Source organism: Mustela nigripes, chromosome 7, assembly GCF_022355385.1.
Source record: "Mustela nigripes isolate SB6536 chromosome 7, MUSNIG.SB6536, whole genome shotgun sequence".
Taxonomy (NCBI): domain Eukaryota; kingdom Metazoa; phylum Chordata; class Mammalia; order Carnivora; family Mustelidae; genus Mustela; species Mustela nigripes.
Window position 1 is genome coordinate 37218355 of NC_081563.1, and position 25600 is coordinate 37243954.

The 25600-nt window shown below is 36.3% G+C and overlaps 1 protein-coding gene across 1 annotated transcript in view; it reads left to right on the forward strand.

Annotated features, from left to right (window-relative positions):
* The window catches only part of ZC3H6 (zinc finger CCCH-type containing 6), a 56926-nt gene that overhangs the window by 13460 nt on the left and 17866 nt on the right, over positions 1 to 25600 (forward strand). The window contains exons 2-4 of the mRNA XM_059405607.1: positions 13149 to 13329; positions 14843 to 14965; positions 24454 to 24703. Of these exons, the coding sequence (XP_059261590.1) occupies positions 13149 to 13329; positions 14843 to 14965; positions 24454 to 24703 (554 nt within the window). The remainder of the gene's footprint in view (positions 1 to 13148; positions 13330 to 14842; positions 14966 to 24453; positions 24704 to 25600) is intronic.

Below are 25600 nucleotides of genomic sequence, written 5' to 3' on the forward strand. Positions count from 1 at the left end.
CCACTTTCTTTTTTTTCCAAGTCATATAAGTGACTTTTAAATAGAATTAAACAGTACTTCTCATCAGAAACCCTGGAAGCCAGAAAACAGTGGGATAATACATGTGTGTGTATATATGTGTATATATATATATATATATATATATATATATATGTATTTTTTTAAATATTTTATTTATTTATTTGACAGACAGAGATGACAAGTCAGCAGAGAAGCAGGCAGAGAGAGGGGACGGGAAGCAGGCTCCCCGCTGAGCAGAGAGCCTGATGCAGTGCTTGATCCCAGGACCCTGGGATCATGACCCAAGCCGAAGGCAGAGGCTTTAACCCACTGAGCCACCCAGGTGCCCTGATAATATATATTTTTAAAATTTTTTTTAATTAAAGTACAGTTGACATACTATGTTAGATTAGTGTACAACATAGTGATTCAACGATTCTGTACATTACTCATTGGTCATCACAGTAAGTGTAGTCACCATAGAATGTTATTACACAATATTATTGACTATATTCTTTATGCTGTGCTTTTCATCCCCATGACTTATTTATTTTATATCTGGAAATTTATACCTTTTATTCCCCTTACCTATTTTGACCTCTCCTTTAATGCCCTCCACCCTAGCACCCATTGGTTTGTTCTCTGAATGAATCTATTTCTGATTTTTGTTTGCTTGCTTGCTTGTTTTATTTTTTAGATTCTTCATGTTTACATGAAATCATATGACATTTGTTTTTGTCTGTCTTATTTCACTTAGCATAATACCCTCTATTGCCCATCCCTGTTGTCACAAATGGCAAGATCTTTTTCTCTTTTTAGGGCTGAATAATATTCCACCGTGCGTGTGTGTGCATGTGTGTGTGTATCACATAATATTCTACTCTGTATGTATGTGTATATGTACGTGTATATACACACACATATATATGTATCACATATATTATATGTGATATTCCTATGTGTGTGTATGTGTGTGTTATACATCACATCTTCTTTATCCATTTATCTAGTAATAGACATTTAGGTTGCTTCCCTATCTTGTCTGTTTTAAATTATGCTGCAGTAAACACTGGGGTGCATATATCTTTTCAAATTACTGTTTTCATTTTCTTTGAATAGATACCCAGTAGTGGAATTAGTGGATTGTATTTCTATATTCAGTTTTTTGAGGACCCTACATACTGTTTTGCACAGTGGATGCACTGATCTACATTCCAACTAAACTGGACCACTACTTTATCTGCTTGTCTGGGACCCTGAAATGAACAGGAAACCTATTTTCCACCTCTATGTGATTTGATTATTTTTACTTTTTAAAATATCTATACAATTAAAATTTTTGACCAATTTCCTTTGAGCGCCTAAAAAAATACTGTTCAGTAAAAAGAAAGCCCCATAGTACCTTATAACTCTAAGTCCCATATTATCAGTCCAACTGATCTAGCCTGGTGGCTGCCATTTCCTTATAAACATTAAAAGAACTTCAGTGGGGGGCATCTTGGTGGCTTAGTCAGTTACATGTTGCCTTCAGCTCGGGTCATGATCCTGGGGTCCTGGGATGGAGTCCCCCATTGCGCGCCCTGCTAGATGGGGAGCCCGCTTCTCCCTCTCCCTCTGCCTGCCGCTCTGCTTCCTTGTGCTCTCCTTCTCTCTCTTTCTCTGTCAAATAAGTAAAATCTTAAAAAAAATAACATAAAATAACTTCTGTGGAATTGAAGTAATTCATATTTACTTTTGCATGTTAGAAATGCAACTCTTAGACGTTAACAGTTTTTCTGTCATCTCTTAAAATATCACTTAAATGTGTGTGGATGAAGTTTCTTTTTTTCAACATTTATTACAAAAAGTTTCAAATATGCAAAGATGTTGAAAAAAGTTTACAGTAAACACCCCGATATCCTACCCACCAGTTGGTGAGCTTCTTAAATAATCTTCTTTACATTAGTGGCTATTAAGTGGTTTGGCTATTTGCAGTTTCCTCCTAACACCAAATGTGTGTAGCTGTTATAACAACATGGTAAAGAATTATGGATCTGAGAATCAGACAGAGTTTGGGCTCTAGCTCTGTCATCTACTAGCAGAATCAGTTAAGCACTTTGTCCCTTTTCTTCACCTGTTTAATGAGGATAACAACATATTTCATAATTAACATGAAAATGAAGTGAACTGATTGAACATCTCTGTAGCATAGTAATTATTCAGTAATTGTTAACTATCATGTTGGGGTTTTTTTTTACTGTAAATTTGATTTAAGGTGTTATTTTACTTCAGAGTTACTGTTACTTGATCATAAACACATTTGCTAGAATTGAAGATAACCTTAAATAGTAAAAGAATTAGATAATAAAAAGTATAGACAAAAAAAGTGCTGAGAATTATATTTTAAAGTATTTGTTAAAGTCACATATCCGTAATCCTCTGATGACCCTGTTTTTTAAAGGTTCTGTTCTAGGCAGTATTATGGCCTTTCTGGGGACAATAACAAAGTTAGTTTACCCTTTTTTAGAAAAGGAACAGCTAAAATGGAATTATTTGCATTTTTTATTTGTTAATATCTAGATGTGAGAGATTGATTGCAGGACTATGAAGACAAACTGGCACTATAATGAATATTATAGTGCTTTCCTTAAATATTAATGCTTTCCTTAAAGAAGAGCCTTTAGTTTTATTTATGTTCTCTTTTGTTTTCTGTATTTTGTTGATTTCTTCCCTTATATTTATTATTTTCATTCTTCTCCTGGGTTTACCCATTTCTGAGTTCTTTAGTTGAATGTATAGCTCACTTATTTCTAACCTTTTATTTCCTGAAAAAACGTGTTTAAATAAAAGCATAGATCTCCTTCTTTTTTTTTTTTTTTTTAAAGATTTTATTTATTTATTTATTTATTTATTTATGTCAGAGAGAGAGAGGAGCGAGAGTGAGTACAGGCAGACAGAGTGGCAGGTAGAGGCAGAGGGAGAAGCAGGCTCCCTGCCAAGCAAGGAGCCCGATGTGGGACTAGATCCCAGGACGCTGGGATCATGACCTGAGCTGAAGGCAGCTGCTTAACCAACTGAGCCACCCAGGCGTCCCACATAGATCTCCTTCTAAGGACTCCTTTTCTTTAAGTCTTTTAATTAATAACTTCATGGTGTATTCTCTACTAAATTTATAGTGGGAGGTTCACCAGGAAGTTAAATTGCTTGAATTTATATGTTCCATTATTATGTTACTGGGAGGTTCACCAGGAAGTTTAAATTGCTTGAATTTATATGTTCCATTATTATGTTACTGATATATTCATTACCTGCATCAGATCATTATAATGCCTGCTGTGAACATTTTGAGGCTGAAATGATGGGGATTGTGTGCTCCTGTGATATAGAATATTTACACATTATTCATTCATATCCTTACTACTTTTAAGAAAAATGTTGATCCTGTTCAAAGGAACGATCTAAGGAATAAGGAGGTGACATTTAAAACATACAAATCTGGGACGCCTGGGTGGCTTAGTGGGTTAAGGGCTCTGCCTTTGGCTCAGGTCATGATCTCAGGGTCCTGGGATTAAGCCCCACATGGGGCTCTCTGCTCAGCAAGGAGATTGCTTCCTCTTCTCTCTTTGCCTGCCTGTCTGCCAACTTGTGATCTCTCTCTTTCTCTCTGTCAAATAAATAAATAAAATCTTTTAAAAAAACATATCAATCATGAGAATGTTTATAATATTCATGGAGGGTCGCCTGAATGATAATAATTACTAATTTCTTGAATTGATAGTTTTCAGCCTTTTTTTTTTTTGCTTCAACGCTGTTGTAGAAAAAACATTCCCATTCATACTGTGTGTATTTGAGGGAGCAATGTCAAGTTATTAGGTTCTCCAAATATGTTCCATTCTTCTTCTAGACTCTTGCTTGTTTTTTTTTTTTTTAATGTTTTATTCATTTATTTGACAGAGAGAGAGAGAGATCACAAGTAGGCAGAGAGGCAGGCAGAGAGAGAGGGGAAGCAGGCTCCCCGCCAAGCAGAGAACCCAGTGCGGGGCTCGATCCTAGGACCCTGAGATCATGAGCTGAGCTGAAAGCAGAGGCTTAACCCATTGAGCCACCCAGGTGCCCCTAGATTCTTGCTTGTTTATTGCAGTGGCATCCTAACTGCTTTCCTGCTATCTGTTTTATTTCCCCTTTAGGTCTTGTTTTTTTACTCTCAAAGTTATCTTTCAGAATGGAGATCTAATTACATCAGCTCCTCACCTGGAAACCCTTCAGTGCTTTCTCATTTATATTAAATAAACCCCAGACATGGTCAAAGCTCTGCATGATCTAGAACCACCCGTCACTCCAGCATAATTTTAAACCAGCTTTCCCATTTTATTTATAATCCAGTGACCTTGGCATTGTCTCAGTTCTTCTACACAGAAATTTTGCTTATCCTATTATCTCTGCCTGCCACGGATCCCTCTGCAGCCCTTTATCTCTTAGGCTAGAACTCCTCATTAGAATTAGTCACTTCATGACTTGCTCAGGGAAAGCCTTCCAGGTGCCTCTGACAGATGACTTTCTCCTAGTATAAATTTAGTAGAGAATACACCATGAAGTGTATGGTTGTTACTTTATTTATATGGTTTTTTCATTGATGTCTATCTCCCTCATCACTAGATTAAAAACTTCTTGAAAGAAGAGACCATGTCTTGTTTGTCATTGTATGCCCACTGAGAAGGTGGTGAATAAATACATGTTAAGTGAATGAATGCCTCCCCTTTTTTTGTTAGGAGGACAGAAAAATTCTAATATATGTATAGTTTTTGAGAATCTCTGCTCTTTTTTTTTTAAGATTTTATTTATTTATTTGATAGACAGAGATCACAAGCAGGCAGAGAGAGAGGAAGGGAGGTAGGCTCCCCTCTGAGCAGAGAGACCAATGCGGGGCTCGATCCCAGGACCCTGGGATCATGACCCGAGCCAAAGGCAGAGGCTTTAACCCACTGAGCCACCCAGGCGCCCCGAGAATCTCTGCTCTTGATGTTGTAGATTTTATCCCTAGATTAAATCAGGTTATCAGAGGAGTGGCTGGCTGGCTGGCTCAGTTGGTTGAGCATGTAACCCTTGGTCTTGGGGTTGTGAGTTCAAGCCCCAAGCTGGGTAAAGAGATTACTTAAAATAATAGAATCTTTAAACAAGTCAGAACATCAGATAATTGCATACTTGGACAATATTATTTTTTTCTTATATAATTGCTTTTTCACAATTGGATTTTGGCAGCAAGCCCTGGTTCAAATTGGGGCATGCTGTAGGTGATAAACTATTGCATTTGTTGTATGGACACTATTGAAAGTCGTGTCCATTGTGTCAAGAACTGACAATTTTATCAGATAATATTGTCTCTGTGAGGACTCAAGAGAAATTTCTTTCTCATCTCACTACTAGAAAAAACTGAACCTCTCTTTAGCAACTGGTCTGTTTTCGTCTTAGAAGCACTATTGTCTTAAACCTAATCCTTGTTCCCTGAAGCTCAGAGCCAAATTTGCAGCTCACACATAAAAATTAGTAAAGGATTTCTGGCACACCCCTGTGTAAATTAATCTTGGTCCTAGCTTCACCTCAATCTTAAGAATTTTAACATAGTTTATATATTGATCAACAAAAGGCTCTATAAATAGCATTCAAGGAATAATATAATTCACTCAAGATTTTTTTTTTTTGAAGCTTAGTTAATCTGCTTGCTGGGTAAGAAATGAGTTCACTCTCTCTCTCCATGCTGAAAGTGGGAAAGATAAAGAGGAAAATAGAAGGTTTATTATATATTAGGAATTCTAGGTTTTATGTTCTGATTGGGTCATTTGGGAACCAGAAATTCTTCCTTTTGATTTTGTTCTGTCACAAAAAGCATAGAGATTGCTTTATAAAGAGTTCTGAGGTGGGATATGAAAGTGTCTGTTAGATTCAGAGATATAAGGTCAGCACTTTTGTTTTTTTCTTTTTAGATCAGCACTTTTATATGCACATGCTGAGAACTTGGTAGAGTTTTATTTTAACAGTACCGCCTTAGTCCTACCCTTATAGAACAGCGTGCTATGTATTCACTGCTGTATGGGTTATGATCTTTGTAGGAATTATGATCAAAGGCCTTAGTATTTAGCCTGACTGAATATCAGAGTCCTTTTGTTTTCCTTCTGTTACCAAATGAGTATTTGTACCATCTGATGAAATAAGAGCTATGCAGAAGCATATATGACTCTGGAGACCAGGCACTGAAAAACTGTGAGACAAGAATAGCCATGATTAAATTATAAGAAGAGACTAGAAGGCTCTTTAGAGGGATGACCAAAGTAAGGGAATCTTACTTACTTCTGAGTCCACTTTTTTTTTTTTTTTAAGATTTTAATTATTTGAGTGAGGAGAGAACGCGTGAGAGGGAGAGGCAGAGGGAGAGAGACAAGCAAGGACCCTGGATTCATGACTTGAGCCAAAGGCAGAAGCTTAACTGACAGAGCCTCCCAGGTGCCTCCTGCATCCACTTTTTTTTTTTAAGATTTTACTTATTTATTTGACAGGCAGATCACAAGTAGGCAAAGAGACAGGCAGAGTTAGAGGGAAGCAGGTTCCCTGCTGAGCAGAGAGCCTGATGTGGAACTCGATCCCAGGACCCTGGGACCATGACCTGACCTGAAGGCAGAGGCTTTAAACGCACTGAGCCACCCAGGTGCCCCTGTGTCCACTTATTTTTTTTTTTTTTTTTTTTTAAGGATTTTATTTATTTATTTGTCAGAGAGCAAGCGAGAGCGAGCGAGAGCGAGCACAGGCAGACAGAGAGGCAGGCAGAGTCAGAGGGAGAAGCAGGCTCCCCGCGGAGCAAGGAGCCCGATGTGGGACTCGATCCCAGGACGCTGGGATCACGACCTGAGCCGAAGGCAGCTGCCTAACCAACTGAGCCACCCAGGCGTCCCCCTGTGTCCACTTTTGATAGCTAAGTTGTCTTATCTTTTATTTGAATATAGATTGGTCAACTTTCCCTGTGATATTACTTCCTGGGTAGAAGGAAGTATTAGCAGTAATTCATAATTTTTCTTGGCTTGCCAGCGAGAAATCTAGGGCTTATGCTATTATCTACAACCACTTAGATCAATGACTTTGGTTTGTTGTAACTCTGGGGCTTTGCGGTATTATTTATCTTTTCAGTCAATGTTAATAACATATTTTGGATAACGTTTTCAAGTTATGTGACCTGTTTAGTTGAAAATAGATCCCAAATGATTCTAGTAAAAAGAGTATCTGTTTTTTGCTCTGGGGAGATCAGTGTCCCTTCAGACACTCCCACAGAAGCATAGTCTCCTGAAGGACATGGGAAGGAAATAATCTCAAATTGATTAATTATTATATTTTTATATATAGTTATGTGCATATGCAAGTTAGGTTTTGATTAGACAAACATGAATAAACATGTTGATTCAGGAAATGTAGATTAGAAGGGTTACATACGTAAAAACAGAAGTAGAATTACTTGTTAAAAAAAAAAGTGAGAAAGGGATTCTTTGTTATCTCTGGGATCCTGATAACTTACATAGAGTTAAGGAAAAGTTGGAAGTGTTGTCATAAAACTATGGAGGATGTTAGGCTAATTAAAATTTATAATTTTGCCCATGAATTTGTACCAAGTCTCATTCTCGAAGGAATTGTTTTGAGTTGAGGCTTTTGCAAATTCTGAGATTGGCTTGAGAGTGAAACTTGCTATAGCTGTAGATAGTCAAAAAGGGATAACCCTAATTTCTGCAAACCAAATACATTCCAGAGGGTGTAAGAATGTGTTGGATAAAGGATAAAGAGAAAAACACTTTGAGAGTTGTAGATATCTGTCAGATTTTACCACTGGTAGTTTGTAAAAGAAACATTTGCTGAAACAGGTAAGATGAGCCACCTAGCAAGCCATCTAGCCCAAGGTTCAGTTTGGGGATAAACATAAAATCACAAAAACTCATGTCAGGTAGCTCTTCCATGACTGGACAGCGTTTTCCTTGAGAAGAAATAACGAGTTTGGGAGGTATAATGTAGGGAGTTAGGTCAAGACTTTATCAAGAGGATCATACATAAGCTATATATGGTGAGGGAAAAGATCAGACTAGGCATGGGCAAGCCTAGACCCAAGCAAGTGCATGCTGACAAATTCAGCCAGTAAAATTCAGTTTATTATTTATATTGACAACAAATGTAGGATCACCATGGTGTCAGCTCCTCGTGTCCATCGTCTTACTGGGTAACACTGAAACCAAAGAGGCCAAATTAGTCATAGGCAGCATGAGTGGTAGGGTACCCTGTGGCTGAGGAACAGCAACCATACAAGGAGATATATGGAGGTGGGTTAAAAATAGCTATGTAGCAGCACCTCCCAAGACTGCCTCTATTTCCGTATTCTGGAGGCTCATGAGGCATTCTGCCAGGTCTGAGGTCAGCCTGCGGTTGAGCCTTGCCGGTGGTGAGCTAGGTGGATGATGAGCTGGTTACCAGCGCATCAGTTCAGAGTAGTTCTTCTCCATTATCCACAGTATAGGAGAAATGACAGGGTGATTTAGAACAAAAGCATGAAAAGAAAAGTGTTACAAGCAGTAGTTTCAAGTATCTAGGAAATTTGTGTTCTGTTGGTCTTAGGATAAGCAGTCTACTTCTATGAAGTCATCTGCTTCTGGGATGTAAAGACATCTTTGACCTTCACTTGATACCTTCTGAGAAATGTCTTTTTTCTGGTGATCATGTCAGCTTTTCCCAGGATGCTTGTATTTATGAGTAACATCTTTGTAATATCAACTATTAGAAGTACTTGTATAGTCTTTTATTGAGGCTTTTGTGTTTCTTCCAGAAGACTCAGTTTCTGATCTGTAGCTTGTAGCAGGAGCGTTTAGGCAAGCATAAAGAAAAAGCAGAAACTACTTGTGGAGGTAAGACTGAATGGTTCAGGTTAAATTGTTTTAATAGCAACAATATCAGAATGGGGGAAAAAGTAGCGTCCTTTATGAAACAAATCAGTTTATAAGGGTTTAGTGAAATTTACCTCAGAATAAGAACATGTCCTAATCAGTGAGGGCATTGTACAACTCACTGGTTTTTAGGAAATTCAGAGTTGTGCCATCATTACCACTATCTCATTTTAGAACCTTTTTTTTTTTTTTAAATTTTAGAACATTTTCATCACTCCAAGAAGAAAACTCCCTGTGGCCATTGACAGTCACTCCACATTCCTCCCTCTGATCTATTTGTCAATCCCTAATCTACTTTCCGTCTCTATGAATTTGCCTAAGAGATAAATTATTTTAAGAATAATTTTGTTGGGGGGCGCCTGGGTGGCTCAGTGGGTTAAGCCGCTGCCTTCAGCTCAGGTCATGATCTCAGGGTCCTGGGATCGAGTCCCGCATCGGGCTCTCTGCTCAGCAGGGAGACTGCTTCCCTCTCTCTCTCTGCCTGCCTCTCCATCTACTTGTGATTTCTCTCTGTCAAATAAATAAATAAAATCTTTAAAAAAAAAAAAGAATAATTTTGTTGGTTAACTGAACAGTTATTTACATGTTCATAAACATGAATAGGCCTCTTCCTAAAAAAGACATAATCACTCTATTATTCTACACTAATGAAAAGTCTCCATATGGAATTGAACTGGGAACTTCTCTTTTTGATTTATTAAATTTAAACAAGTTTCTTGGGTTTAATAAACAAAACAGCTTTCATAATGGTGTTGAGCTAATTCAGAATCTAGAGAATGCTAAACACTCTTACTTATATTATCTCTTCTGTTTTTTATTTTTCACAGATCTAGATTAGAGTGTGATACATTAGTAGGTGCTCAATCAAGATAGCTTTATTTTGTTTTGGTGGCGGAATTGGAATTAGAAGCCAGCTATCCTCCCTGGAAGTCTCCTCTTCCAGCATGCCATACATGCTTTCCATTTGTGCCCAAAGCTGATTTTTGGTTTTTGGGTTTTTTAAAAAAGATTTTATTTATTTATTTGAGAGAGAATGAGTGAGGGAGAAAGAGAGAGAGAGAGGGAGAGAGAGCATGAGAAGGGGGAGCTTCAGAGGAAGAAGCAGACTCTCCGCGGAGCAGGGAGCCCGATGCGGGACTTGATTCCAGGACTCCACGATCATGACCTGAGCCGAAGGCAATTGCTTAACCAACTGAGCCACCCAGATGCCCCCAAAGCTGATTTTTGTAAAGCATTTATAAACAGTTCATGGAAATGGGGATCAGTGTTCTTTATTTGCTTTTTCTATCTTCTTATTTGTAACCATACATAAATTCCCAAGTTTAAATTTGTTATTATATGAATGCTGAAATGGTTAATAGGCTAAGGGAGAAGAAAGAAATGTAAAATATCTTTCATTGCTTTTTGTCGAATGACAAATATAAACACCCCATATTTCACAGTTAAAGAATTTATGTAAAGTAGGACATAAATTCATATGCGGCATTTGTAGCTTGAATACTTAGGTATTTAAATAGCTCCAGTCAAAGTGATAAGTATGAATTAGTGATTTTAAGATATAAAAAGATTTATGCTTTAAGGAGCTCATGTTGGAGGAGAAGGGTGGTAAAATAAAGGGTGAATGTCCATAGGTTTTTTTGGTGCTGTTTAAATTTTGTTATGGTGTGAGTATAGGCAGTAAAGTACACAGTTTGAAAGTACGCTGTTTGAAAATGTACAACTTGATGAATTTTTACACATAAATATGTATGTATATATAATGATCACCACACAGATAAATGTGCAGAATATTTCAACACCCCGGAATATTCCTTAGTACCCCTTTATTGTCAGTTACAACCCTCCAAGAGGTAATTAGTATTTTGACTTCTGTCACAATAGGTTAGTTTTGCCTTTTCCTGAAATGCATATAAATGGAATCAAACAATACCCTCATGTCTAACTTCTTTTACTCATAATTGTGTCTATAAGATTTGTCCATATTGCGTGTAACAGTGGCTAATTATTTTTTGCCTTATAGCATTTCATCATATAAATAAAGCAAATTTATCCATTCACCTGTTGATGATGATTTGGGTTGTTAACAGTTTTTTACTATTATGACTAAAGCTGCAAAGAACATTCTTGTGCTTATCTTTTGATGAATATATGTACTCATTTTTCTTGGAACTTCAGGTTTTATAGTGTTATAAAAGTTCAGAACGTTTTTTGTTAAAACAGCCAGAATGCCAACCCGGCCTCGCAAGAAATTTTCTAGTCTGCCTGAATGGATATATATATACCTCTTTGATTTTGTAATAGAAACTGGTGGAAAACAACATTGACTTCACAACCAGTTTTGGGTGGTATCATGTGCCTATTCTTCAAAGTAGGAGTTATGGATAGTATACATTCATTCATTCAGTGAACCGCAGGGAACCATCCTAGGGATTAGAGATACAGCTATGAAAGACTCAATTGCATCCTACTTTCCTCAACCAATATGTTCACATTAGTTGAACATAATGCATGGAGTGTAGTGTTAAAGAAATGAGAATTCTTAGGAGTGTTCTTCGGGTAAAACATTTCACCTAAACCTGGGTCATCAGTGGAAGCATCTCAGAGGAAATGACAGCTGAACTGGGTCCAGTAGAATGAGCCGGAGTTAGCCAGATAAAGGAAGTGGAGGATAGGTGTTGAGAGGAGCAGGGCAATGAGAGTTTTTAAGGTGATGTTTAAAGCTTACAGACATGAGAAATTGAAAGTAGCTGGGGAATAGGGACTCAAACAGGGACTCAGTTATAAAGTGCCTTTTGGTAATATCATGGAGTTCTGATGTCATCCTCAGGTCAGAAGGGAATCACTGGTATCGTCCTTTTATTATGGAAAACTTCAAACACCTACACATCCCACAATCTGAGCAATTACCAACTCATGACCAATCTTGTTGATACCACTTCCTTTCTCCCCCAGTGGATAGTTCTGAAGCAAATTTGAGACATCACATCATCATTGAGGATTTTGAGCAGGAGAATGACATCATCAGTTTTGCATTTTAGAAATCACGTATCTCTAGTAACTATTTTTCTTAAAGATTTTATTTATTTGCTTGACAGAGACACAACGAGAGAGAGGGAACAGAAGCAGTGGGAATGAGGGAGAGAGAAGCAGGCTTCCTGCGGAGCCGGGAGCCCAATGCAGGGCTGATCCCAGGACCCTGCAATCATGACCTGAGCCAAAGGCAGGCACTTAACAACTGAGCCACCCAGGCAATCACCCTAGCAACTTAAAAGTATCTTTACAATGCACACACCATTGTTTAGTTGCGTCTCATTTTTTTCCAGTCATACAGACATTTGTTTTTCTGTACTATTTATAGAAGTTTGCATTTTTTCAAACTGTATGGAAACTTTAAATGCTAAACTTATTTTATATACTTACGTAGATAGGTCATTGTTTAATTTGTCTTTAAAATACTATTAATATTTTGGCTTCTATAAGTATAAAAAGGTCATAAGCAATATAAAAGTTTGTTTCTAGTTTGGTCTCCATTATATCAAACATATTAGTATTTGGAAGTGGAATTCCGTTCATGATTTTACTACCATTATTTTTTGCAGATTCAAGTTTAATTTTTTTTCAAGGTTAATTTATGATTCTTCTGTAGCTCAGATTTTGTTCCTTATCTACTTATTGAAATTTGTTTTCTTATTGAAGTTTGATGGTGAGAATTAATACAGATTACTTTTATTTTAAAGCTAATTATAGTTGTTTATGTGACGCTAAGTTAAAAACCCCTTCCTTGTAGTAAGAATGTTTACTTACTGAAATGTTTTAGTTCAACCTTTTTTTAAAAGGTAATGTTTAATAGATGGCAACTACTGTAATACAATGGAATACCACCGCATTTATGCATGCATTCATTCATTTGGTAAGAGTCCGTGATCTTAATCCAAATCAGAGGTTGGCAAATTTTTGCCACTAAGCCTGGTTCTAACATTTTTGAAGGATTACTCCCCAGAAAGGGGGAAGAATGTGCAACAGAAATAGTATTTGACCTGTAAATATACTACTGGGCCCCTTTACAGGAAAAGTTTGCCATTCCTGATTTAAATGAATGTAACTTAAATTCTTGGCATCTGCTTTTTTTTTCTTTTGGAAATGTTCCTATAAGACTCGTTTTTGAATAACATTTAAAAATAAAAATGTCATTGTTTTCTACAGAGAAGATGGCGAATTAGAAGATGGTGAAATAGATGATGCAGGACTTGAAGAAACACAAGAACAGGAAGCAAAAGAGGATGAAAAACAGAAAAATGAAAAAGCCTATAGAAAATCAAGGAAAAAACACAAGAAAGAAAGAGAGAAGAAAAAATCCAAAAGGAGAAAACGTGAAAAACATAAGGTTAGTTAGAATCTACTTTGAATCCTTTTTTTAAAATTTATTTTTATTTTTTTTAATTTTTTAAAAGATTTATTTATCTATTTGACAGAGATCACAAGTAAGCAGAGAGTCAGGCAGAGAGAGAGGAGGAAGCAGGCCCCCCACTGTGCAGAGAGCCCGATGATGCGGGGCTCCATCCCAGGACTCAGACCATAACCCGAGCCAATGGCAGAGGCTTTAACCCACTGAGCTACCCAGGCGCCCCTATTCTTCTGATTTCAATAAGATATCCCACTTCAAGTTGCCCTAAAGTTCAGAATTTTACTAACAATCAGTCAAGGCAATTTATTTATCTATTTAGAGATTTGTGTATTTGAGAGAGAGAGAGCGCACACATGTGCACGAGTTGTGGGAGGGGCAGAGGGAGAGAGAGAATCCCAAGCCGACTCACTGCTAAGCATGGAGCCTGACGAAGGGCTCAGTCTCATGACCTAAGAAATTGTAATCCAAGAGGAAACCAAGAGCTGGTTGCCCAACCCATTTTTTTAAATTATTATTACTATTTTTTGTATCTCTAGACCCAGTGTGAGGCTTGAACTCATGATCTGGAGATTAAGAGTTGCATACTCCACCAACTGAGCTAACCAGGTGCTCTCACTAGAGGCAGTTTAGATTTTCACTAATACTGTCCTGAAAGTCCTTCCAGTTTCTATCCACTGCCTGTTTCCAAGATCCCTCCTACTTTTTAGATATTTCTTATGGAAATACAGCATTTCCAGACACCAAAATCTTATTAGTTAACTGTTGCTGCACAGCATTACCCCAAACTTAGAATCTTAAAAGAACAGAAATTTATTTCCCAGTTTCTGTGGGCCAGGAATCTGGGTGCAGCTTTAACCAGGTGCTTCTGGCTCAGCTTTTCTCATGGGGTTGCAGTCATCTCAAGGCTTGACTAAGGCAGGGTCCTTTTCCATGCTCACTCACGTGGCTTTTGGCAGGTGTCAGCTCCTCACCGTGTGGACCTCTCTACAGACTGCGTCAATGTCCTCATTATGTTATCTGGCTTCCCCCAAAGCAGGTGAACCGTGAGTGAAAGAGAACAAGAGAAAGCACCCAAGATGAAAGCTCTAGGCTCTTTTATAACCTAATCTCAGAAGTGATATACCATATCTATACCTATTCTGTTTACTAGCTATTTTTAATATAGTCCAACTGCTAATTTCAGGTTAATAATTACTCTACTTTTTTAAAAATATATATATTTTTAATTCAGTTGAGAGAGACAGAGACAATGAGGGAACAGGAACAGAGAGGAGAGGGAGAAGGATCATGACCTGAGCTGAAGGCAGCCACTTAACTGACTGAGCCACCCTGGTGCCCCCGGAACAAGGATTTTTGGGTTAATACTTTAGAACCTACTAGAGGATAATATAATCTATGGTTGGCATTTCGGGCTGAAACAAGCCTATCTAGTTACTAGTTAAATTTTTTTTCCTTTTGCAAATATAACTATTTGTTTTTTCCTTTCTTTTAGCATAATTCTCCATCTAGTGATGATAGTTCAGACTACAGCCTTGATTCAGATGTTGAACATACAGAAAGTTCCCACAAAAAAAGAGCTGGTTTCTACAGGGATTATGACATTCCATTTTCTCAGGTATTGCCTTTTTTAAAAAATTGTGATCAAATATAGATACCATTTTAACCATTTTTTAACATACAGTTCACTAAGTGTATTCACATTGTTGTGTAACTGTCACCACTCTCCATTTCATCATCCTCTATAGAAGCTGTGTACCCATGAAACGATAACACCTCACTTCCCCCTCCCGACCAGCCCCTGGTTACCACTATTCTACTTTGTCTCTATGAATTTGTCTACTCTATAGTCATATAGGTGGGATAATACTGTATTTGTCTTTTTCTGTCTGGCCTATTTCATTTAGCATGACTTTTTGAAGGTTCGTCTAACATGTATCAGAATTTCATTCCTTTTTTAAGGCTAGATAATATTCCATTGTATGTATATGCCATATTTTGTGTGTTCCTCTATTGTTGGACAGATGGATGGCTTCCACCCTTTGGCTGTTGTGAATAATGCTGCTTTATGAACATGGGTGGATGATATTTCTTTGAGACCCTGCTTTCAGTGCCTTGGAACAAACACCTAAGAGTGGAATTGCTGGATCATATAGTAATTCTGTGTTTAATTTTCTGAGGAACCACCAAAATGTTTCTCATAACAACTGCACCATTTTCATTCCTACCACCAGAATACATGAGGTTTTCCAGTTTCTCCACATCCTTGCCAAACTTGTTATTTTCTGGGCGGTGATTGTTTTTGTTTTTATTTTTGCTTTGTGTTGCTTTGGTTTTATTTTATTTTAATTTTTTTTATAATGGCCTTCCTAATGTGTGTGAAATGACCTCTCGTTGTGATTTTGAGGTATTGCCTTTTTTAAAAAAGATTTTATTTATTTATTTATTTTAGAGAGAGTGAGAGAGCATGAGCAGGGGTGAAAGGTAGAAGGAGAAACAGACTCCCCACTGAGCAGGGAGCCCAACTCAGCACTGATCCCAAGACCCTGGGATCATGACCTGAGCTGAAGGCAAACACTTAACCAACTGAGCAACCCATGCACCCCTGAGGTATTGCCTTTTAAGGGGAAAAATAAAATTTTCGGTTTTATTCTTTGCCTTCTGATATTTTGAAAAAATGTTTTATATTTTTCAATATAGAAAAAGAAACATGCAGATGGATGCTATAAATTTTAAATCTTTGGAAATCATAATATATTAGATTGCTAGGTCTATCATAACAAAATCTATAGACTAGTGGTTTAAACAACAAAGTTTATTTTCTAGTACTCTGGAGGATGGAAGTGCCAGATCAAGACTCTAGCAGGGATAGTGTCCTCTGAGGACCACAAGGGAAAGATCTGTTAGTCCTTTCTCCCTGGCTTGTAGATGGCACCTATCTTTCTCCTTTGTCCTTAAATGGTCATTCTGCTGTGCATGCACACCCTTAGGGTCTCTGTGTGTCAAATTTCCTCTTATAAGGACATGAGTCAGATTAGATCAGGGCCCACTCTAGCAACCTCATTTTAACTTAATCACCTCTTTAAAGGCCCTATCTCCAAATACAGCCACATTCTGAGGTATGGAGGGGTTAGGGCTTTCACATGAATTTTGTGACATCTATCTCTTTAAGTGCAAAAATTATTTGAAGTGTTTTAAATAGAAAAGAACATGATATACTTTATATCTTTGTAAGGCATGTTGTCCTGTATGAACAGTCTTCAATATAAATAGTATTTTGTGCTAGAAAAATCAGGATGCTCTCAGGAACACTGGGGAATATTCAGATCAATGTGCACTTATTTGAAAAACCACAGATTTTCTGAGTTCTGATTTCTGCCAATCTGTCAATATGCTTGTCTACAGAGTTCTATTCTTTTTCCTAATTTGATGTTCCTAATCTCTTATGAGCTTAGAAAACAAAATACTGTGTGTGTTAGAGTTCTTTCATTGCCTTCTGTTTCTCTATTCCCTTCTTTATAGTTGAAGTTGCTCAGTAAGTATTTATTGAATAAATGATTATTTTAATATATTTTAAAATTTGAAAAGAATTCTACTCTAGTTAATAATTTTATCAAGTTAGGTGAATGTATCTGTATATTCAGTGTCTGCTGATTCTGGAGTAAATGGAGCTTCCATTTCTCAGAACAGTGTAACAGTCATTAGAATTATTTCTATCGCTAATGACAAAATTTTTAAGTGTATCAAACACTGATTTGATACTTAAATTTCATCATTTGCAGGTAGACTTATTTTTTTAGAAATAATCAAAACTTGTTTAGAGACTATTCCAAACAATGCAAAAATGCTCAGAATGATTGTTACTGTTTCAGATAGCAAAGCATTTGAAAGTATCAAATAGTGAGATGTATAAGTTCTTGATTCATAAGCTGTCACTAAAAATTATTCCAGAAAAGGAAGTATAGAATATTTTAAAACAGTGGCACAAGTATTTTAATAAATATATAGCCTTCTATGGGGGCTACTCTGGAGGATAAAATCAATTTGTATGTATAAACAACATTACATTTGTTTTAACTGATTCGTATTTCCTCAAACGTTATAGTTACTTATTGTCATTATATTATTATATATCCCTACAAATATAGTGTGATTATTTTTGTTTCAAAAATTCAGCTAAAGAAATCAAGAAAAGAAAAAGGATGGTATTTTATATTTACCCACATTTCACTTCCAGTGCTCTTTGTTCCTTTGTGTAGATCTGAATTTCAATCTGGTATCAATTTTTTTAAATGTAAAAACTTAGTCTTTATTTAGCATTGTTTGTGGTGCAGTTTCACTATCAATAAAATCTCTTAGCTCTTATATGTGGGGAAATTGTTTTACTGTTATTTTTAATAACTTTTAATTTTGTCATAATGACTTGTAAAAAAGTTCCAAGAATGGTGCAAAGAACTCCTGTGTATCTTTCACCCAGATTTCCAGAATATTAACATTTTACTGCATATGCTTTGTTTTATCCTTTACCTTTCTTCTCTTCTTTTCTCTTCTCATTAGAGGCTCTAATTTGCCCTTAAGCCCATCCATTAAGTTCTTAATTCCAGTGTTTGTATTTTCAAATCTAGAAATTTGATTTTTTTTTTTCAAATCATCAGGGTAATTTCATAGTTCCCAGTTTGCTGCTAAAATTCTCATGTCATTTACTTGAAAATAACAAGCACAGATATTTTAAAATCGGTGTCACATGAATTTCAATATCTGGAGCCTATTTGTTTGTTTGTTTTTCTAAGATTTTATTTATTTATTTGACAGAGAGACAGAGAGAGAGAAAGCACAAGTAGGCTGAGTAGCAGATAGAGGGAGAGGGAGAAGCAGACTCCCTGTGCTGAGCAGGGAGCCCAACACAGGGCTCGATCCTAGAACCCTGGGATCATGACCTGAGCCAAAGGCAGCCGCTTAACTGAGTGAGCCACCCAGGCACCCCTGGAGTCTGTTTCTTTTACTGGTTGCTTTTCACTGTTCTTGTTGCTGATCTTGTCTCCTCATACGACTGCATTTTTTGTTTGCTTTTGTATTGTGTACTGAGCATTGTGTTTGCAAAATATGGTGCATTTTGTAGAAATAATTTGAAGCCTGGGATGATATTCATTTCCTCCAGAGAAGATTCTTACTTGCTGTGACAAATTTTTAGTGACCCTTACAAACTTAACTCTAACTTGAGTGTTTGAAACTCTTCTTGGCCACCCAGATGACAGGTTGGACTGTAGCCTCCAATCCACATTTTGAGATTGACCCAAAATTGGTGGATGGGAATTACAAAGGCTTCTACTTTTTCTGGACTCTGAATTTCTTCTTTTGTTCCCATAGATTAAAGGGGTAGTTACGAGTGCTCTCTTGAACCTTTCAGCTGATTTTTCATGTCAGACTAATGTTTTCAGAACAAAAACTACTCCAGATGCTGTTCATTTCTCACGATTTTCGTCTACTCCACAAATATTAATGGTCTAGTAATCCCTCACACATTTGATAACTCTCTGATGTTTATAGTGGATCTAAAAAATATGGTGTCCTATCTTTTCTGCAGTTTTTAGGAGGAGAACTGATCTGAATTTATTTAGTCTGCTAGGAGAAAGAAAGTTCAGTACCATTTCCTCCACATCTGTTTTAGAGTTGACTCACTGAGATTAGAAAATACCCTAAGTACATCCTAAAAATTCCGTTTTCCTAGTTAACAAATGTCTGATGTATAAATTCTATAGTTTAGGCCAAAAATAGAATATCGTATTAACATCTAGCTTTAAACTTGAGTCAGTGTATCTTCCCTTTTCCTCATCCTTGTTCAAGGCCTACCATTCCCTTATTTCATGTTTACAGTTATTGTCATGGGACCAGTTTCATTTTACAGAAAGCCAGTCTGCCCTGCAGACATTCTAACCAAGAGTATAGCCCAGTAGTCAGTCAGCGAAGTAATTGGGGAAACTGTATCCTTTGGAAGAACTTACAGACTTTTGCGTTTTCGTTATCTTCTTGCAAGAAGTCTAAGAGGAAGTCTAAGTCTTGCAGGAAGACTAAGAAATACTTGTTAGATCCTCGCTGATGGATGCATTTTGTTCATTCCAAATGATGAACATTTGAAGTATAAGGAGATAGTCTCCTAGAGACCTGGGGCTGCTCCTGTAATGTCATCGTTTTAGTGCTTTTTGGCGCACTAGCACTGCATGGGTGATGCCCAGACCCAAACATTAGAGTCTCACTGCAGAAGGAGCCCTGGGATGTGGGGAGGTTTACACCATTAGAGGGCTATTAGGAATACTTGCAATTGGGAAAGCTGGCTAGGGGGATTAATAGAACATTTAGGAATAATTCTATTTTGAAAAGTAAGAATGTGGAGATTATTTTTGTAAAAGCTGTGAAAAATCAGAGAATTAAATTAAAACTAAGAATTAAAAGTTTTGGAACGCCTGGGTGGCTCAGTGGGTTAAGCCTCTTGCTCAGTTTTGATCTCAGGGTCCTGGGATTGAGCTCCGCATCGGGCTCTCTGCTTGGCTGGGAGCCTGCTTCTCCCTCTCCTTCTGCCTACTGCTACCTACTTGTGCTCTCTATCAAATAAATAAATAAAATCTTAAAAAAAAAAAAAAGTTTTGGGGGCATGTGGGTGGCTCAGTCAAGCATCCAACTCTTGATCTCAACTCAGGTCTCAATCCTCAGGATTATGAGTTTAAGCCCCCATTGGGCTCTATGCTGGGCATGGAGCCTGCTAAAAAAAAAAGAAGTTTTGTGGGAGGTATCTGGGTGTCTCAGTTGGTTAAGCATCTAACTCTTGATCTCAGCTCAGGTCTCAATCCTCAGGGTTGTGAGTTCAAGCCCTCCATTGGGCTCTATGCTGGGCATGGAGCTTGCTTAAAAAAAAAAAAAAAAAAAGAATTAGAAGTTTTGATAATAAGCATCTAATCTGCAAAGAAAAATTCATACTCTTTAAAGAGTACTCTTTAGTCATAGACTATTGAAATATATCATTGAAGAATTAATAGAATCATATCAAATTATTTTGGCCTACTCAAAGTCTTTTGTGATTCCATACAAATTTTAGGATTGTTTATTATAGTTCTGTAAAAAATGCTGTTGGTGTTTTGATAGGGATTGCATTAAATCTATAGAATGCTTTGGGTAGTATAGATACTTTAGTAATATTTGTTCTTCCAATCCATGAGTATGGAATGTCTTTCCCTTTGTTTATGTCATCTTCAATATCTTTTCTTTTCTTTTTTTAAGATTTTATTTATTTATTTATTTATTTCAGAGATGGGTGAGAGGGGGAGAGAGAGAGAGAAAGTGCAAGCATGAGTCAGGGGAGAGGGGAAGCAGATTCCACGCCGAACAGAGAGCCCAATGTGGGGCTTGATCCCAGTACACTGGGATCTGACCTGAGCCTAAGACAAGATCCTTAACTGACTGAGCCACCCAGGCCCCCCTTATCTTCCAATTTCTTTCATTGGTGTTTTATAGTTTTCAGTACAGGTTTTTCACCTCTATGGTTTAGTTTATTCCTAGGTATTTTATTATTTTTGGTATAACCCAAAATAGGATTGCTTTCTTAATTTCTCTTTCAACTGCTTCATTATTAGTGTATAGAAATGAAAAAATTTTCTGTACTTTGATTTTGTAGGCTCTCTGACTTTATTGAGTTCATTTATCAATTCTAGTAGTTTTTTGGTAGAACATTAAGGTTTTCTATATATAATATTATGTCACCTGCAAATAGTGAAAATTTTCCTTCTTCCTTACCAATTTGGATGCCTTTTATTCTTTTCTCTTGTCTGATTATTGCGTCTAGGACTTCTGGTACTATGTTGAATAAAAGAGGTGAGAGTCAACATCCTTGTCTTGTTCCTGACCTTACGGGGAAAGCTCTGTTTTTTTTTCCCCCATTGAGTATGATGTTAGCTATGGGTTTTTCATATAAGGCCTTTATTATGTTGAGGTATGTTCTTTATAAATCTACTTTGTTGAGGATTTTAATCATGAAATGGATGTTGTACTTTGTTAAATGCTTTTCTTCTTCTATTGAAATAATCATATAGCTTTTATCCTTTCTTTTATTGATATGATGTATTACATTGATTTATGAATATTGAATCACGCTTGCAGCCCAAGAATAAATCCCACTTGAATGTCGTTGTTAATGTATCGTTAGATTCAGTTTGCTAATATTTTGTTGAGGATTTTTGCAAAAATGTTCATGAGAGCTACTGGCCTGTAGTTCACTTTTTTGGTGGTATTTTTATCTGATTTTGGAATCAGGATAATGCTGGCCTCATAGAATGAATTTGGAAGTTTTTCTTCCTCTTCTATTTTTTGGAAAAGTTTGAGAAGAACAGGTATTAACTCTTCTTTAAATGTTTGGTAGAATTCATCTGTGAAACCATCTGGGTCCTGTGCTTTTGTTTATTGGGAGTTTTTTGATTACTGAATCTATTTAATTTCTGGTTATCAGTCTGTTCAAATTTTCTATTTCTTCCTGATCAGTTTTGGTAGGTTATGTGTTTCTAGGAATTTATCCATTTCTTCTAGGTTGTCCCGTTAGGTGGTATATTTTTCGTAATATTCTCTTACAGTCTCTTGTGTTTCTCTGGTATTGGTTATTTCTTCTCTTTTGTTTCTTATTTTGTTTATTTGAGTCCTGTGTTTTTTTTTTTTTTTTAATGAGTTTGACTAGAGATTTAATCAGTTTTGTTGTCTTTTCACAGAACCAGTTCCTGGTTCTGTTCTGTTGCATTCCCTATATCATTTATTTCTTCTCTAATCTTTATTATTTCTTTCCTTCTGCTGATTTTTGGTTTTGTTTGTTATTTTTCTAACTCCTTTAGGTATAAGATGAGGTTATTGAGATTGATTGATTGATTGATTGATTGATTCATGATTGATTTTGCTTCTTGAGTTAGACTTGTATTGCTATAAAGTTCCCTCTTAAAACTGCTCTTGTTGCATCCCAAAGATTTTGGACCATTGTGTTTTCACTTTCAAGTGTCTCCATTTATTTTTTGATTTCTAATTTATTTCTTGGTTGACCCATTTATTGTTTAGTAGCATGTTATTTAATTTCCTATTTGCGCTCTTTCTAGATTTTTTTTTTAAAGATTTTATTTATTTATTTGTCAGAAAGAGAGAGAGAAAGCACACAAGCAGGCAGAGAGGCAGGCAGAGGCGGAGAGAGAGGCAGGCTCCCCGCTGAGCAAGGAGCCCGATGCAGGACTCGATCCCAGGACCCTGGGATCCTGACCTGAGCCGAAGGCAGCAGCTTAACCCACTGAGCCACCCAGGCATCCCTAGATTTTTTTCTTGTGATTGATTTCTAGATTTCTAGTTTACGTTATGGTGGGAAAAGATGCATGGTATAACTGGTCTTTTGAATTTTTGATGTTTGTTTTGTGACTTAATACATGATCTGTTCTGAAGAGTATTCCATGTACACTTGAAAAGAATATGTATTCTGTTTTAGGGTAGAATATTCTGAATGTATCTGTTAAATCTAGTGTGTCATAGAATCACATTTTTTAATAAAAAGAAAAGTTGGCATCATTCAACTAATTAATTAATCTTCACCTTAATCTAAGAATTATTTTTATTTTACTTTAATAGTGTTTTTATTAAAAATTTCAGAACCATTGCCTTTTGGCTACAATTATAAATCCCCTTCTGAATTTTGAAAGTGCTAGATGAGAACAGTTGATTTTTAAAAACAACAAACAAAAAAATTTTGAAAACACTGCTTAAAATAAGTCAGATACCTAATAAAATATCTCTAAAATTTAAAATTGTTGAGCTAATTGATTTTCTTGGTATGTTTAGTTATTTTTTTCTCTATCTTATAATTACTGAAATGATCTTAATATTTCCCTGCATTTTATTAAAATCATAGTTTCATGTTGGTAATCTGCCAGCGCAGACAGTATTTTTTATATTATATTTTAAATGTGCTAAGCTGAAGATGAGTCATGGTCTGGTTTTTACTAGATCTTCAAACTTTAATTAGGTGCATTTTTTCTTCCTTTTAAAAGCATTGGACAGAAGATATGACTGAACTAATACAAATATTTTAGTGAGTATAGATAGAATTGAATACTATCATTAAATAAAATTGTAGGACTAGGGGTACCTGGGTGGCTCAGTTGGTTAAGTATCTGGGTCTTAATCTCAGGGTTATGAGTTCAAGCCCCTCATTAGGTTCCATGCTACTTTACAAAAAATTGGAGGACTAAAGTATATTCTAAGTTTTCATATGCCTTAGTAAAATAAATTATTAATAAAATTAATAATGTGTATTACAATAAATATTTCCTAACAAGCAATGTTTCCACTAGATGTTTTTAACTTTTAGGGAAGTTCTTGTTAGACCTCTGATATAAATATTTCTTCTTTCTAAAATTTCCACACATATTTCTGTTTATTAAGTATAATATGTTTAAATTTTTCATTTGGGACAATATTAGGAGAATATATATTTTCTTCCACTTCAAGCTATTTTACTGTATTTTCCATATTTTCAAAAAGACTAGATATTTTGGAGAAGGAATTCATGTATAATGGTGTGGATTTCTAAGTATACTTTTATGTACAAATATCAAGACACTGGTGGAAAACAAAAATTGAACAGAACACACTCACCAGCAAGATCTGTGAACTTTATAATATTTAATAATACCAGAGTAGCAGTTAGGTTTTTTTTTTTAAGATTTTATTTATTTATTTGACAGAGAGAAAGAGATCACAAGTAGGCAGAGAGGCAGGCAGAGAGAAAGAGGGGGAAGCAGGCTCCCCGCTGAGCAGAGAGCCCGATGCGGGGCTCGATCCCAGGACCCTGAGATCATGACCTGAGCCGAAGGCAGAGGCCCAACCCACTGAGCCACCCAGGCGCCTCAGATTAGCAGTTAGTTTTTTGAACTTAATTTTAAATACCATTATAGACAGATACTAACCAAGACTCAGAACTACAACAATCTACCCTTTCTTTCTCCAAATTTCTGAGGGAAAAAAGATATCCTGTGTTACTGTCAATTCATTTATTTAACTGAAAAGTTCTTATAATGATTGTCCATTTTCACTTAGCATGGACACTTATCAGGAAGCTACATGACATCAAAGAGGAGTCAGCATAACAAAAAATTTAAAAGTAAAGAATATGATGAGTACAGTACGTACAGCGATGACAACTTCGGTACCTACAGTCAGGAAACAGAGGAAGATTTTGCCAGTCAGCTGAAACAATACAGACAAGCTAAAGAAACCTCAACTACTGCTTTAGGATCATCATTTTCTAAAGAACCAGGGAAAAAACAAAGAACGAAAGTTCAGCAAGGTAAGTGTGAAATTGTCAGTGTTTTTGAGCAGTTAACTGTGGAGTAACAACTTAAATTTCTTAGTCCCTTCTCAAGATCAGCTTATTCCCGTGGTTCCTGCATTTGTTTTTCTTTATTTTATAGATTTTGAGGACAAACATCTACAAATATTTCAGGCTGCATGATACCTTAATATTTGAATTAGAAAGATATGCTAATATTTTTAGAGTATATAAAAATTTAAAAAAAAAACAACTTTCCCATTACATATTTTCCCTTTCCTTGTATAATATCTGTATACTAGAAAAAATGGCTTACATTTTTCAGTTGTTTCTGTTACTCTAAACATTGCCTATTTTAGACCCATACAGACAGAATTCTGGGTAGCTTTTATTAGGCTTGAAAAGATGATGATCATCTTGGCTGTGCAAATGTACTTATACTTAGGATTATGGATATCCTTCAAGATTGGAAATATGGATATCCTTCAAGATTGTAAATAAGAACATAAACTAAAAAAATTTCTGGAGTGATCATCACTTCATCCGCTGTATTGAGGGACGTAATCCCTGGAGAGACCAGGGCAAGTTGCCATAGAAACTATGGGTCACATAAAAGTCACATCAACCTTTTGAATTGTCCATTCAATGTCTGCTTCAAGAGAACTGGAGTAAGATGAGGCTGAGGTGAAGGAGTGAGCCCCAAACCCAATGTCACTGTACTTTCTATATTGTTGAAAAAAGGAACCAGTTATGAGTAAATGTGATTGTTTTTACTTTATTTTTTCTTGATTTCCTAGCAAAATTCCTTTGAAACATATGAATCCAGGCTTTGCTGACCTAAAAAGGAAAGGAATTTGTCTGTACATATGCTATTGTAATTAGTAAGTTTGTTCCTGAAGTCTAGACATAGTGGTG